The 16,384-nt window shown below is 32.2% G+C and overlaps 1 protein-coding gene and 1 long non-coding RNA gene across 2 annotated transcripts; one reads left to right on the top strand and one right to left on the bottom strand.

The window, feature by feature from the left end:
* Window positions 1-1,929: 1,929 nt before the first annotated feature.
* Window positions 1,930-3,594, bottom strand: LOC148767439 (uncharacterized). The gene is made up of 2 exons (XR_016033851.1): window positions 3,043-3,594; window positions 1,930-2,939 (listed from the first exon to the last, which is right to left on the bottom strand). It is a non-coding gene; the product is annotated as an uncharacterized LOC148767439 (long non-coding RNA).
* Window positions 3,595-7,721: 4,127 nt separating this feature from the next.
* Window positions 7,722-8,921, top strand: LOC105963622 (kirola). Its single transcript, XM_012988041.2, has 2 exons — window positions 7,722-8,005; window positions 8,467-8,921. Exons 1-2 carry the CDS (start codon window positions 7,816-7,818, stop codon window positions 8,730-8,732), a joined length of 456 nt encoding a protein of 151 aa, XP_012843495.1. The 5' UTR covers window positions 7,722-7,815; the 3' UTR covers window positions 8,733-8,921.
* Window positions 8,922-16,384: the final 7,463 nt, after the last annotated feature.

The following is a 16,384-nucleotide window of genomic DNA, read 5'->3' as shown; positions in this document are numbered from 1 at the left end:
GGAAAGAGTCAGTTTTAAAAAAAAAAATAGTAAAAGAAAAAAAAAAAAAAAAAAAAAAAAAAACACATTGTGATACAGATCTATATTATAATTTATGTTTATAGATTTAAGTCAAAATCTCTATATTTTAATAAATCAATAATATTTATTGTGGCAAAAATACACCTAATCAAATTAAATTAAATTCTCAAACACATCTCTTCCAAATATTAACTAAAACTTAAACTAATTCCTAAAAAAATATACTATTTAATTTACAAACGCATACTCTAAAAATACCACCGCCGCCTATGACTCTGTGAACTGCAAATAGCAAACTGGAAACTAGAATTTGTATTATTGAATTGCAAACAACAAAATACATATGATTTCGCCAAATTCAAACAACAAACTGGAAAAAAAATCCAGATTTTGTATTATTGAATTGCAAACAAAAAATTACCTATGACTTCGCCAAATGCAAACAACAAACTAAAAAAGAAAACTCAGCAGGACTTGCATTATTGAATGGCAAGCAATAAACTACTTATGACTTCGCCAAATGCAAACAACGAACTGAAAAAAAAAAAATATCAACTAAAAAATTGTTTATGGAACACATTGCAAACAATAAAAATATTAAACAAAGTGTTTGTAGAAGAACGAGAAAGAGAGGCGTGAGATATAGAGGGAGGGAGAGAGATTAGGGATTAAATATAGGGTGAGAAAAACGTGAGATTGGAGAGAGAGGAGTGATATAGGAGATTTATTTTCTTATACATTGAGGGTGTTTATGTCTATATACTAATTATTTGATTTTATTTATATTATTCTTTTCGGTCAAAGGACTTATGTCAAATATTCATTTAGCTACTAGGATCTCCACCCATATAAGTCCAAAATAAGGGGTGTCTACCAAATTTTCCCCTTGTAATTATCAACGCAGTTTTTCCGTTGCTGTGCGAAATAATTTATTTTTTGAAAAATCCCTTAACTTTTTTCAAATTCTATCAACCTCTGAATTTTAAAAAAATCCGACAATATCAATTAGAAAACTAGAATTATTTATATAGTCAAAGCCGATTCTAACAATGGGGACAAAAAATACGTTTTTGGTCGAATTTCGACATTTTTATGCATTTCGTATTGGGTTGCACAAAATGTATCACTCCATTTCGTGTGTACCTCAACGCGAAATGATATATTTTTTAATGTTATTTCATTTCGTGTTGGACTACACAAATGCATGCTTCCATTACTGTAGCCTAACACGAAATGGATAAAAAAAAATTAGTTTATTTTAAGGTTTTTCGTGTGGAATAACACAAAATGTATGTTTGCATTTACTCTTATTCAACACAAAATCCCTTTAATTTTTTTAAGTTACTTAATACTAATTATCTTTTGCAGCAACAAAACACGAATCTCACGAGTACAATCACTGCTTTTAATGTAAAGTTGTGTTTGATATATAATATGGAGACATTAATTATGTTGGCGACATACACTGCAATTAGTCATGGTCGTGGTTTGATTATTTAGTTTTAAAGGGAGAATAGTCAATGTTTAATGTGTGAAATATATCAACATGGATGACAAACGATATTGTTGATTCAAATTAATTGGTAAGAAGTTAATGGATTGTCGATTATGGCGACCGAGTGTTATTGATGGCAATCATAACCATCGCTAACGATTTGGATTGTGGATTATAGCGACCGAGTGTTATTGATGGCAATCATAACCGTCGCTAACGATCGACTATATTATGATTGTTGTATTTTATATTTATATATAATTTTAATTCGTGTTTTAATTTCAATTGGTAGATGTTAGACAATCGTATAAATTGTATTTCCGTTTCTGATAATGTTTAACTTTATATATATCTAATTTTTAAACTTATGTTTTTGTAATGTTTAAATTTATTGGATTGTATGTAGTTGTAAATCATGAAACTAATCAATAATTTGTTTTTCCAAATCAAGTGACATTCTAATAATACATAAAAAATAAAAATAAAAAATAAAAAATAAAAAATAAAAAATAAAAAATAAAAAATAAAAAATAAAAAATAAAATCTCAAAACTACCACCTCGCTCTCCTCGCCGGTTGCACCTCATCATCACCATCACCACTATCGTCGTCACGGCTAATGCCAATATATCAGGCGACGGGGCCTATACCTCTGCAGTCGGTGCGCATATTTTTGAACTGTTGCATCTAATTTGGTCCAGTGCTCGGGGCGACCGGGTACATGGCACATATGATAATAGTATGGGTGGTTTGGTGGCCTCACTGCATGACCCGCTACAGCAAGATCTATGTTCAGGATGTTGATCTTCAAATGCATCCGATGGGTGTACCACTCCATGTAAAACGGATGTCGTGCCATCTTAAAGCATCTTCAGATGCAACCGAGGATTGTTGATCGCCGGATGTCGTGTTGTCTTATAACGTCGAGTCCACTAGGAATGATCATCAAGCATGGCACCTGGCGCCGGTATGTGACCTCGTATGATGTACGCCCTCGCGGACCACGTGAACATGGATCCATCAACGAGATCAACCCGCGCAAAACATCCTGAATCCACCAAAATTGTCACAAAACGCGACCAAGCATTTACGCCGCCATGACTGACATGTACTGGATCATGACATAATACAATTTCCAAGGGATTCTCTCGTGCACACCCCGGCCAAACAACAACCAATTAACCAAAACAGTGAAATTATAGATAACTAAATCAAAGAATTTAAATAAATAGTAAATAAATATAAACATAAATAAATAAATAACTTACGTCCTCTCAGCTCATATTGTAGAGTATTCCTTGAGTATACTCTATCGTTCCCACTTTTGCCAGCGATGCCTCCCACCTCTTGCATCGAGGCTGGAACTCACGAAACCGTTGGCTCTCCTCCGAACAAAACTGCGGAAAGTACTTATAATTTCGGAACTATATGTTTTTAAGAAAATTCAATTAGATAAACAGTAGAATAAAATAATTAAAGCAATTAAAAAAATAAATAAATAAAGTATATCAATGTATTAGTACGGACCATCTATCCTTTGACTGCATATCCCCAACCCTCTGTACAGATAGATTAGACAGGCTGAACCTCCCGAATACGTGCCCAAATTCTCAAGTTCGGCCTCCTCCAGTATGCACATATACTACGGATTCACCCGATCACACGTTCTATTGAGGAATAAAGTCGACCAGAGAGGAAACACCAAATAGAGCCGAATTGGACGTCTCATCATTTGCTCGGGTATCAACAAGTGATGTTGCACCATCCTCCATGTGGTCAACCCTTCTTCCATGCCTCATCAACCTCGTCCATATCGAGGTCCATAATCTCAGACAAGGTATATAAGCATTTCCCACGCTTCATATATCTCCCCGAACTCAGAAGTGACCATTCGTCCCTCCATCGAAGCACCCAATATCATCTGAACGTCGTGGAGATTGATAATCATCTCTCCCTCACGTCATATGGAAGTTGTTCATCTCAGGTTGCCTTCGCTCCACGAATGCGAACAACGACTGACCATCTATGCCCGATATGATGGAGAGGGCTAAGCGGAACAAGCCGGTCATCTGCAGAAAATGCTTGTCCTGACTCGAGTGTAGATTTTACACTCAATAAGTTTACTTTACATGAATCTTTTGTTTAGATTTAATTATATTTGTGATTTAATTGATAGATTTTGTGTTTTATATATGAAAAACGAGAATTAAGTTTCCATGAAGGAAAAATGATCAAAAAGAAAGGAAAAGGTTGCAAATAAGGAAATAAATCAAATTGGAAGAACCAATTTCGCAACAGTTTTGGCAGTGTCCACCATTTCGAGCATATCTCTCTCATACGAACTACAAATCACCTAATTCTAACAGCATTGGAAAGCTATTTTCAAGGGCTACAATTCGTATCTCATGCATTTTTCGTAAATTTGAGCTCTACCAAGGTCAAACACGGATTCAAAAGCAATCAAAGTGCATAAAAAGCTTCGGACGGTCGTCCCACTTATGAACTAAAATCTGGGACGGCCGTGCCATGATGCGAAACTCGACAGTTAACTATGAAAATTCAGATGGTCGTCCCAATGTGGCCCAAAACCTCAGACTTGCCGTCCGAGACCCCAAATCTACACAACAAGTGAGTTTTAATTGCACAAGGAAGCTCTTTCCTTTGATCAAGTCGTAACCACTACGTAAACGAAATCCAACAGGATCCAAACACGGAATCTTACACCACAAAACGCGAAGAACGAAGATCGAAGACTCAAGCATAGTTTTTCTTATTTCTTTCATTAATTCTATTTTGTTTATCATAAGAATTACGAGTAGCTAAGCTTTTAGTTTCTAGGATTTTATTCGAACCTTATGTGGGATATGTGAACCCAATCCAATTTATGCAAGTTTTAATTTTGATTATTTCTTGTACTTGATTTATTAAGTGCATGAACTTGATCAATTTATGTGTTCTTTATTATTATTGTTGAATGCATGAATTGGAAGATCAGTTTAACAATTAGAACTGTGGTAGAAGAACCTTTGTTTTGTTAGCATAGAAATATAGTTAACCTCTTAAGTAGCAATTATTGAGATTTGTGCTTAATATTTTGTTCTTGATTGAATACAATAATTTAGTCTTGAATAATTGAATCATAATACACGCGGATGCGAGTTATGATTAATTTAGCATCTCAAGTTAGTAATCCGAGTTAATTACTTGTATAATTAAGGGAATTGGGGGATCGATTATCACACAGGGAAAGATAAAATCCTAGGCTCGTTAAATTTTGTAATCTTCGTGTTTACTTGTTTTTTTGCTAGCTATTTAATATTAGATAATTTAGTTTAATTAAATAAACTTTTGACTGTGCATGGTGGGCTTGAACATAATTGTGAGTGTAGGTATTTCCACCAACACTCACGTCTATGGCGGCAGAAGCCAAAGCTTGTGGGACAATCTCGTAAGTGAACCGGGCCAATGAGGTGATACGAGCCTCTACTCGCCCCGCTAGACGCCCCTTGCAATTAATTATTTAGTACACATATTAGTTAATTTAATTAACTTAGCATATAACAATTAAATTCATTACATAAAAACAATAATAAACTTACCGATCCTTCCCAAATGTATTGCTGTGGACTTGAAACTCGATATCAAAATGTGAACAAGCGGGCCACTTGGAAATGGACCATCTAATACATGCAGATCAACCGTTGCACAGTCACAACCGTCACGGCCTCCACGAGGTACAACAACCTCCTCGTCCTCCTGAACGGGCTTCATCGGCTCCTCATCCATAGCATAGAATGGCCCGTCATCGGCCTCAACATGAGCAGCTGATGTCCTAGCTGCAATCTCTCTTCACATCTCCTACGTCGCACCGACATAGTCATCCGCTCCCGCTCCCGCTGCTAGGCCTCAGAAGCAGTTGATCGCACAAGTGTCTTCGACTGACCTACCATCTGTAAAATAAGATATTAAACAAATTTAATTCATGTATAAATAATAATAACTAATTAAAAAAAATTGAACCATTTCGTGTAGATTTTCAGGAAACAAAACCTCCTGTTTAATGGAAATCTACATAAAATGCACGAAACAAAGGCGATTTTGATTTTTAGATTCAACCATAAACTTATTATAATCGAAGCAATTTGTTAACTAAACAACAATAAGACGTCAAATTTATGTAAGCAAGTAATCTTTAACGTCAAGTCATTGTCGGGTCGGAGTTGTTCGTTTAATACGCGAGAGTTGAAAAAGGGTTGTTTGAGAGGATTTTGATTTTTTTGAGAGAATTGTGAGTTTTTTTTAAATAGAACCTGAAGACGAAATAAAGTGGCACTGCAAACCAGTAAAACTCGCACCGATAATAGCATTTCAGTTTTCTATAAGAATATTTTTTAAGAGTTTATTCTTAGGGGTAAATTCCTATAGGACTCTATATTATAATTTATAAGTATAGATTCGAGTCAAAATTTTCATATTTTAATAGATAAATAATATTTATTGTGGCAAGAATACATTTAGTCAAATCAAACTAAATCCCCCAAAAACCTCCCTATCAAAAAAATTCTCAAACATCCATCTTCTAAATATTAACAAGAAAATTAAATTAATTCGTAAAAAAATATAATATTTAATGTACAAACTCATACTCTAAAAACAGTACCGCCACAGCGCCACGCCCGTTGACTCCGTGAACTGCAAATAGCAAACTGCGCTTATGACTCCGACTTCGTGAACTGCAAATAGCAAACTGAAAATTAGAATTTGTATTATTGAATTGCAATCCAATAAAATACCAATGATTTCGCCAAATACAAACAGCAAACTGAAAGGGAAAAAAAACCAGAATTGGCATTATTTAGTTGCAAACAAAAAACTAACTATGACTTAACCAAATGTAAATAGGAAACACAAAAAACTACCTATGACTTCGCCAAGTATAAATAGAAAACTGAAGAAAAAATTCAAAACGAGAAAAGGATATGTAACATGAAATTTCAAAATGCAAAATGAAAACAACTAAAGAAAAAAAAAAAAAAAAAGACTTATCCCTTAGTGTTACATTTGAGAGAATAAAAAAAAAAAAAAAGACTAATGTGCAAAATGAAATTGCAAATTGCAAACAATATAAAGATAAAAAAAATACTTAACCCCCATAACATAGGTGATTGCAAAATGCAACAATAAACAACATCTCACCCCAAAATCCCTTGCCGCTAACCCTAACTCAGTCACAAACCCTAGAGTCGTCACCGCCGTAATGAACCCAATCAATTGAGTGCAACCAGTCAAAGCCCTCAGTGAGGATGGTGGGGCCCAAGGCAAAAATATTGTGGGGATGAAGCGGAAGGTGGATTCTGAACGCCGGTGAAGAGGTGCATCAAAATCTGGTGGGTCGCATGCCGTAGAACCACCACTCAAGATTGGGGCAAGAATCTTCTGAATTGCCTTCCATCCTAGCAATTGGGAGAAGTAGAAATTAAATACAAACAACAAACAAGGTCTCCAAAATAACGAACGATTTATCCAAAAAAAAGAACAAGCAATATTTCACACAACTAAAAAACAAACGAAAAATATTTGGTTAGAGTTTGTTGAAGATTCTAACTATGGGAGGATTCAGAAGGAAAGGAAAAAAAATTGGAATCGAGAAAGAGATGAGAGAAAGAAATTGATCTGAAATTGTTTTCGAAAAGATGCTTATCGGGAAAAAAAATTGAAAGGAAGGGAGACACACGATGGAGAGACACGGGATAGAGGAAGAGAGATGAGAGATTAGATATATAGGGAGAAATATGTGAGATTGGAGAGAGAGGAGGAGTGGTATATGAAATTTATTTTCTTTTTAATTAAGGGTGTTTATGTCTATGTACTAATTATTTTATTTTATTTATATTATTTTTCGATCTAAAGACCTAAATCTATATTCATCTAAAAATTAGGATGTCAAGTTATATAAGTCCAAAATAAAGGATGTCTAGCCAATTTCTCATTATTCTTATTGAATGATCATACAGCTGTGCCTGTGATCACAATAAATAAGACAGAGACATTTGGATGCAATAAAACGTGGAAACAGGCTCTGTGACTCGAGATCATTTACTAAACTAAACAAGAGATAAAATAAATATTAAATTTATACAATAAGATAATTATTTGGCTATTTGGCTATTTGGCTCTTTGGCTCAACTATATATATAAGAGTGGAGCGAACAAGTTATATCAGCATACATATCCAAAATAATTAATAATCTTGAATTTCCTTTTTCAAAGTTTATATTATACATATATATATATATAACTATGGCATTTCTGCGCAATAAGCTGGTTGCCCACGTGGCATTCAAGGCCGGTGGAGATGTGTATCATCGGCTATTCACTAATAATCCACCCCATTTGACCAAAGTTACCCCTTCTAAATTCCAGAGTTGCGAGCTGCATGAAGGCACCTTTGGAACCAATGGCTCTATTCTCCAATGGACGTACACTGTTGGTGAGCATATAAAAAACTTATATTCATTTTATTTTATAATTATATATAATATATTATGGTCTCGATTGATTTGGTTGAATTAACTAAATAGTTAAACTTTGTTTGATGTTTAGTATCTCCAATAACTTGTCGGGTCGACTCGCCAAAATAATGTTATCATGGTTTTTCTTACATTATCTTGTCTTTTAGATACTTTTTTTTTATTAGAATTCCAAAGATCCGATAATATAATTGAGTTTTCATTAGATTATTTAAGTGGGTGGACTATATCTTAAACCCTAAAGTAATTTCACTAATTAAAATTAGTTAAGCAGGGTAAATATGGTTAAAGAAGTGCATATCTTTAAAGTTGGGTTCCACTAATACTTGTTCAATTTGTCCACATGGCATCATATGAATGGCGTCCATTTTTTCACTACAAACGGATGGTCGGCTTATAATGTTTTCTCATGTTTATTTAGATGGGGAAGTGCAGACATGCAAGCAGATAATTCAAAACGTAGATGAAGAAAAGAAACAATTCTCGTACAAGTTCATTGAAGGAGATCTGCTGGAGTTGTACAAGGATTTTGTGGTGACGTGTCACGTTGAGACCAGAGACGGGGTTGACTACATCACATGGACCATAGACTACGAGCTTCTTAAGGCCGACAATCCACACCCAATTAACATTCTCAAGTTTGTCATTGGATTCACTAAAGATATCGAGACTCATATGTTCGGATGATCGATGGGATTCATGAGATTTCTATGATCCGTGCTGGGATTTTCACCAATTGCTTCATATGTTTATTTATCTACATTTGTTGTTCAAATAAAAATTAGCATCCTAGGTTTGATGATGCTATAAATAAGATATGTGTACTTCCAAATAAGTGAGGCTTTGGTGAATTATATATTTCTACTTGTTTTTTCATGTGTGGATAATTTTGTCACATTTATGCATGTTTTTTCTTTTTCTTTTTTTTTTTGGGTTGCAATAGTTATTAACTTGTGTTCATACATCCGTTTTTCCTTCAACTTTTGTTTTCAATGTTAAAATAGAAAGTAAATATAATTAAAATGAACCAACCCTTATTAGGAGAGTTGGTATCTAGCCTTATCAATAGGGTAAAATGTCTAGGGTTCGAGTCCCCCCTCCCCTACTTCCCATTGTAATGACTTGAATTACTCAAAAAAAAAAGAATGAGAAAAATATTAACATGGTTTGGATATAATTGTATCTTATGTTCAAGCATTAGGATCTGCAAAGAAAAAAAAAATCCACTAATTCAATTTTTGATTTACAATATTGATTAAAACATATTCAATAAATCAAAGCTGACTCCCTCTTTGTCTTGACGCACTTTGTGAAGACCATTCGAATTTTGTGGTTTTGAATCTACTAGCTCCTCAACTTCTAACAGTTGAACACCGATCTTATTTTTGCGTAGAAGAATAAAATTTGATTTTTATCTAAAGGAAAAACTTGACACTGGAGCACCAAAGGAGGGATAATCATTTTCTCTAAAAAATGCATGATTTGCATTGTCCCTTTCGCTCCTGTTTACACATCACAATTTATACAATAGTCCATAAGAGCATCTCGAAGTATGATGTATACCTATAATATATATTTTTCGCACATTTTCAACCCAAAATCACATCTGCAACAATAAAATGGGAAAAGACAAAATTTGTTAGATTTTAACTTTGCATATCCAAAATTAAGAAACCAAAACTACAATTTAACAAATTATGTAAAAATAAAGAATAATAAAAACTCCATCGATACTATTTTTTTTATATTAAATTTACAGTGCACACTATATGTTTCCATGTATAATTGACTTCTTATTAATAAAACAAAGAATGTTTATTGTTTTGTAATGTACGTATACATAACATAAATTATCATTTGCAATATGTATATAGTTTAATTCCAAACAAGTTCCCTGACTACAAAACTAAAACAAGATATATGTATGTATTATGAAATCAAAATTATAGCTGCTAAAATTAATTCAAAACTAGTGTTTTTATAAAATAATAAAATATGATAATAGTGTAGAATATAAACAATGTTGTTGGAGTGTGATGTTAAAAGTGGTGTTACATAACACTGTTCACATCGATATAAACAATCCACTGTTGGAGATGACATAAAGAGATGGATGTATAAAAGATATGGATTAATAAGAGCATCTCCCACCCTTAACACCATTTTTCCACCAAATCCTATTTTTGGTGGTGAAAATGGTGTTATCTCCCACCCGTTGCACACTATTCTATGATTTCTCTATTTTAGTGACAAAATAGTGTATTTAGTCTCCCACCAATTCCATCAAATTTTACACCAAATAATAAAATATTAATATTTCACCATTTTACCACTTATAGAAAATAGAATTTGGTTTGATCTCCCATGCCATTTCACCAAATATATTACAAAATTATAAGTTTAATGTTAATTGTAAATTTAGTCTATTACCAAAATATTGATTATGAATTTGATCTTAAATAATGATTTTATTAAGTATATAATTTAAAAATTATGATAAGTATCAAAAATTTATTGAAACATGAATGAAAATCGACTTAGATTATTATACATATAATAAAATAACAAATAAACAATAATTTCATTAATTATTGCCTAAAACTCTTAGGTCCCGTTTAGTTGCCAAGATAAGTCATGATTAACTAAATAGTTGGACTTAATTTGATGTTTGGTATCCTCAATAAATTGCCGGGTCGACCCGCCAAAATTATATTATCTTGGCTTATCTTGGCTTATCTTTGCTTCTAATGAGTTTTTTTGGACGTTTCAAGCTCCAATAAAATAATCGGGTCTCATTCGATTATTTAATCTTATATTTGTTAATCTTATCTTGTCAACCAAACGGGGCCTTACAAGATAAATTAATCATAAAACATTACAACATAAATTAATCATAAAAACATTACTACATTTTTCTTGGCCAAAAAAAAAATATTTCACAAATAACAAGGGCCTCGTTATAACCTTGTTTGAAAACTAATTAACTAATTAACACTAATATATTTACTATAAGGATATTTATAAGTTGGTAATCACATGAAATTAGTTAATATAATAATTTTATATGCTAATTATAAAATGGTGTTAATTACACCAAATCATATTTCCACTTCTATATTTGATAGAAAAAATAGGATTTGGTGGAAAAAATGGTAAAATGGTGGATGGGTGGGAGATGAAAATTTCTTCACCAAAAATTTTGGTGAAAATATAGGATTTATGGATATAATGATATAGAGTTTGACCAGGGTGGGAGACTAAACTAAATTACTATAATTTTAAGTATAATGGTGATTTAAAATTTTAGGTTGGGAGACGAAAAACACCTAAATTAGATGATAAATATGAGATTTGGTGATGGGTGGGAGCAGTGGCGAATCCAGGAATTTAGCCAAGGGGGTGCGAAAGTTTACGAGGGTTCGGGGGCAGCGCCCCCGATTTTTTTTTAATAATAATAATACCAGCATAAAATAATATTAATATGTAGGAAAATCGAAATTTTAAGACCAATTGCAATTTTTTGTAGAATTTTGGAAAAATGAGAGAAAATGTTAGAGTATAAATGGATTTGTAGAGAGAAAATGTGAGTAAATTTTGGAAAAATGAGAGAAAATGTTAAGTATAAATGGATTTGTAGAGAGAAAATGTGAGTATAAATGGATTTGTAGAGTTTTGGAAAAGCTATAAAAAATTTGATGATGTTTGGACTCGAACCTATGACATTTCACAAAAGATTAAAGCTACTTACCAGGTGAACTACCAATTACGTTTGTTAAATAATCTCATATAATATAATATAACAATATATATATATAGGGAATATTTTTTTTTTAATTTCAAGGGTGTGCAGCTGCACACCCTAGACATATAGTAGATCCGCCGCTGGGTGGGAGATGCTCTAAGAATTTTTCTTTCTAAAAATATACGAACCTAATCAAAACAAACTATTTCATAGAAAAGATGGGCGAATCGCGAATGCTATCAGACCAAACTATGTCCTACAAAATTAGTCAACCCCTTGTCTTTTGCCAACATAATACCCCTCCGAATATAATTTACATCCATAATATCCCAACTCAATAAATATTGCACATGGGTCTTCAATTTTAATAAAGAGTAAACTGCCAAAATACCCTTGTATTTCAAAATAACGAAACTCCCTATAATAAATAAACAGCAAAAACCCCTCATTAAATTATTTATATAATACACTTGGCTCATTTTTCATTTGAGTATTGACTTGATATAAAAAGACACAAATACTTCAGGATTTTGCAATATATAAATTCTTATAATTTATACATATTTTAATTATTTTATTTTTGTTACATCTTAATTTGAAAAATACAATGGGGTCTTTTATTTTTTATTTTTTTATTATCAGTTAATTATTGCATATATTTTAAATTATCCCTACGTCAAAAGAAAACTTAAATTCATTATTATGCATTTCTTAATTTTGTATTTAAAAATAATTTAATTGTTACTAATTTTTTTAATAAAATTTTAATTTCTAAACAATCAAATTAAAAAGAAAATATATATACACATATATCTATATACAGAAATACATTTTGAGGGACAATTTCGTCATTTCACGTCAAAAAATCAGCTACCAGGCGCATATCTAGCGAGTGAGCCATACGAAAATCAACAGGGGAGTTTCTGCCTTTAAATTTCACGGGGGTTTTGCTAGTTGATTTATCACATGCGGGTTTTTGTTATTTAGATATTACACACGAGTACTTTTTATAGCCTACTCTTTTAATAAATATATCACATTAACCTCTATTTCCAGAATGTTTTTTAAAAAAATATTTTTTTTCAAAAAGTAAATTTCTTTTGAAACTTTTTTCCTCGCCGGTCACCAGTGTTGACTTTTTTATGTGCTTACTTTTTTTATTTTTCTTTTTCCCGAATAATATTTTTTCCTGCCGGCGCCTTTGACCGCCGATTTCCGGTGTTGACCTTTTCCTTTTGAATTTTTTTGTGGTTTTTTTTTCGGCTGCTGAACCCACAATAATTTCACTTTCACGGTTATATTACATATTTTTAACTTTATTCTTTTACATTTTTTAATAGCCATATCACTGTCTCAAACAATAATATTAATGTACTCATCGTCATATTAATTTTTTAACTTTTTTTTCTATTTTCTTTTTTCTTTTTGCAACTACCACAATTATATTACTGTCTCAGGCAGTAATATTAACACAATATTATTAATGTGTTAACAACAATATTACAGTTTCGGTCTCAATGAAAGTTAACTGGGAAGGCAGTAATCCCCTTAAGATGGTGATGTAGTTTTTCTGGTTAGACTCGATATCCCCAATGACAATCACATCGATCTTCTATTTGAACTCTCTCTATGTGTAATTATCAGTGTCCTAAATTCAGTCGAGGTGACCGATTAATCGGTTTACGAGGGGGAGGCGGTCTAAAACCTTTACGATTTTTGTGTAAATGTTTGAAAAATTAGTTTTTGCGGTTTTAGACGGCCGAGGTTGTCTTAGGCGGGTTGAGGCGGTCAAACCTTGGAGGCGGGTAAAACTTTGGTGGCGAAAATCGATAAAAATCCTATTCTTTTTGGACTTTTAATAAAAAATAATGAGTTTATGCTTTGTTTTATTTTTTTTATGCTCATTTTTATTTTATAAGGGCCTAATGATTTACGTTTTCAATGTTTAAGCATAATTTTGGATGTACAAGATTTTTGTTTTTATTTTTATTTTGTAAGGATTTTTATTATATCATGATCATAATTATTATTAAAATTCTATTATGTGATTAGGATATAGAAATGATGAGGATAAAATTATGTTTAAATATCTTTTCATATATGTTTTGAGTATTTACAAATAATGTTTAACATTATATTACATTAAATTTAATTTTGTCACTAATTAATCACCGCTGTATTGATTAATCGTGAGGTGATGCCTTACCGCCTGGGACCCGATTCCCGCCTTTCACAACCTTAGTAATTATAGATCTCGAAACAAAAGTGTGTGCACTTGCACTAGGGCCATAATTCTCACCCGTGATGACTTATCAAGGCCAAACGAGCACACTCCAACTACAATAAATCCGCGAAGGAGACAATAACCAACTTGAAGAACATGAGAGATTAAAACATAAGGAACACAAGTAGCATATGGACATATGCAGTCAGAACATAAAGTATATCAACTCATATAATCTATATTAAGACGTCAAGTATCTTTCAAATCTACCATGAGAGCATTTCCAATAAGTTTGTTATTCAAAGTTATGGACAAGAGGAAATAGGAAGCGGCGCACAAAATCTATCTATATAATATATAGACGTTGAACTTACCTCATATGCTTTTCAAACCCCCTTCATGTCCATTGTCCTATTAAGAGAGATCTAAATACTTTCTCGGTTTAAGATAAAATTCAAAATATTTTTTAATTGCATGCCTATACGATTGAAATGTGTCATTCCAATAGCCTAGGTGTTCCTCTCAATTATTTAGGTGGAGTCCAATTTGCTTAGGTTTCATCTCCAATTTTACTTATGTGTATTAAACTATTAATTAATTAAATGCTTAGTTGTTTTGTACTTTTGCTTTATTATGTATTGTTTTAAATTTATTCCATGTTTAGATTTTAACCATCTAACACAATTTATTTATTTTCATAATTAATTTAGTATTTAACAAACCTATATATAAACAATATATTTCAATATTATTCCATTTAGTATTAACGAATTATTTAATTAATACAAAAAATGCATCATTACTTTTTCTTACCTTTTATGTATATCAATATTAACACACACACACACACACACATATATATATATATATATATATATATATATATATATATATATATATATATATATATATATTATTCTAACTTATTGTTTTATTGATTAATATTTTATTACCAATTGTACTTTTAATATTTTATATACATATATAACCGTAATATATTTCATTATTTTTCCACTTAACGTTTTCATTAATTGTTGCATTTCAAATTTTAATTTTTGAATTTCAATGTTTTTCATTACCATAAATTTCAAATAAAGTACGATTTATGGTTTAGAATTTGATTTCTTACCGATTTAAGATAATTAGATTTAAGGGAGAACGAGCAATACCCCCTAATTTTGAAAATATATATGAGGGGGTTCAATATTTTTTTCCGCCTTCGTAAAAAATCCAAATTCTGATCATAATAAGTGAGACCCCTCTTTGCAACTTAAAGTACCTGTTTTGCCCTTTAGTTTCCCTAACCCCTAACCTTATCTCTTCCTCTTCCACCCACGCCGTTACATCTCTCCCTGTCTCTATCTTTCTTCATCTCTCCCTCTCTCTAACTTACTCTGGCCAAATTCCAGCGACAAAAGATGGCTCCCAGGATAGCAGAAAAGAAGGCGGCCGTCGGCGGAGAAAAGAAGAAGAGGTCGAGATTTGAGACCAAAGTAAGAGAATATTTATCTTACTAGTATTCACCCGTGCGATGCACGGGGCGGCATATTTTCAACTGGAAATACAGGTCTGTAAAACAAATTTACATAGATATCAATTATTACGCTCATTAATTTAAGTACAAAACGTTATTGACCAACAGTATTAAAAATATGTTATAAGTATCATGTTCTTCATAGTTACAATATAAAAATAATATTAAATATTAGTATATCGACAAACATAAATCTTAAAGATAATAAGATTTGCATTGAGCATCCTAGGGACATGACTGAAAATAACATCGCACGGAGGAAAACATATAGGAAAGATAGACCTGCCAAAGAGTAAAATGTTCAAAAAAAATAAAAACCAAGACATGTTACATGAAGAACTCATAAATATAAAAATATTTTCAACCTTCAAATTCGATGAAATACTTCCTTGTAGACGGCATTTCTAGTAACATCGGTGAGTTCCTCCGAATCCCACTTGATGACTATCTTAATGCCACATCTGCTCTTAACTCTGCACTTGATGACTATCTTAATGCCACACCTTCAAATTCCCAGTTGTTGATCATAGCTGAAGACAGGCCGAGGAAGATACAAACCAACATGCGAAAGAGTTTGGCATTGGCTTTTGTTGATCGTCATTGCAAAAGAAACAATCAACGAAATTTGTCTTCTCTGAAATTTAATTGACAATCCGAAGTTAGATGGTATTAAAGTCATCTGAGGAATGAACACAATGTCACCGATATTTTTGCCGGAAAGAAGTTAAAAATGCAGAACGTGAATGCCGATTATAGTAATTTGAAGTCTGGTCCCGTTGCACAATCCTCTGCTTGATTGATGTTTCTTATTAACATAACTGGTGCACCGACCTTGGACT

This window comes from Erythranthe guttata, chromosome 10 (assembly GCF_056151865.1).
Source record: "Erythranthe guttata isolate IM_541 chromosome 10, IM_541, whole genome shotgun sequence".
In the NCBI taxonomy this organism is placed as follows: domain Eukaryota; kingdom Viridiplantae; phylum Streptophyta; class Magnoliopsida; order Lamiales; family Phrymaceae; genus Erythranthe; species Erythranthe guttata.
This window is presented reverse-complemented; position numbering and strand designations above follow the sequence as displayed.

What these genes read in the sequence shown, in the direction of transcription:
- LOC105963622 (XM_012988041.2), top strand. Translation starts at nt 7,816, where the DNA reads ATGGCATTTCTGCGCAATAAGCTGGTTGCCCACGTGGCATTCAAGGCC. An exon ending in CCAATGGACGTACACTGTTG is followed by an intron (nt 8,006 to 8,466) that starts GTGAGCATATAA and finishes ATGTTTATTTAG; the next exon opens with ATGGGGAAGTGCAGACATGC.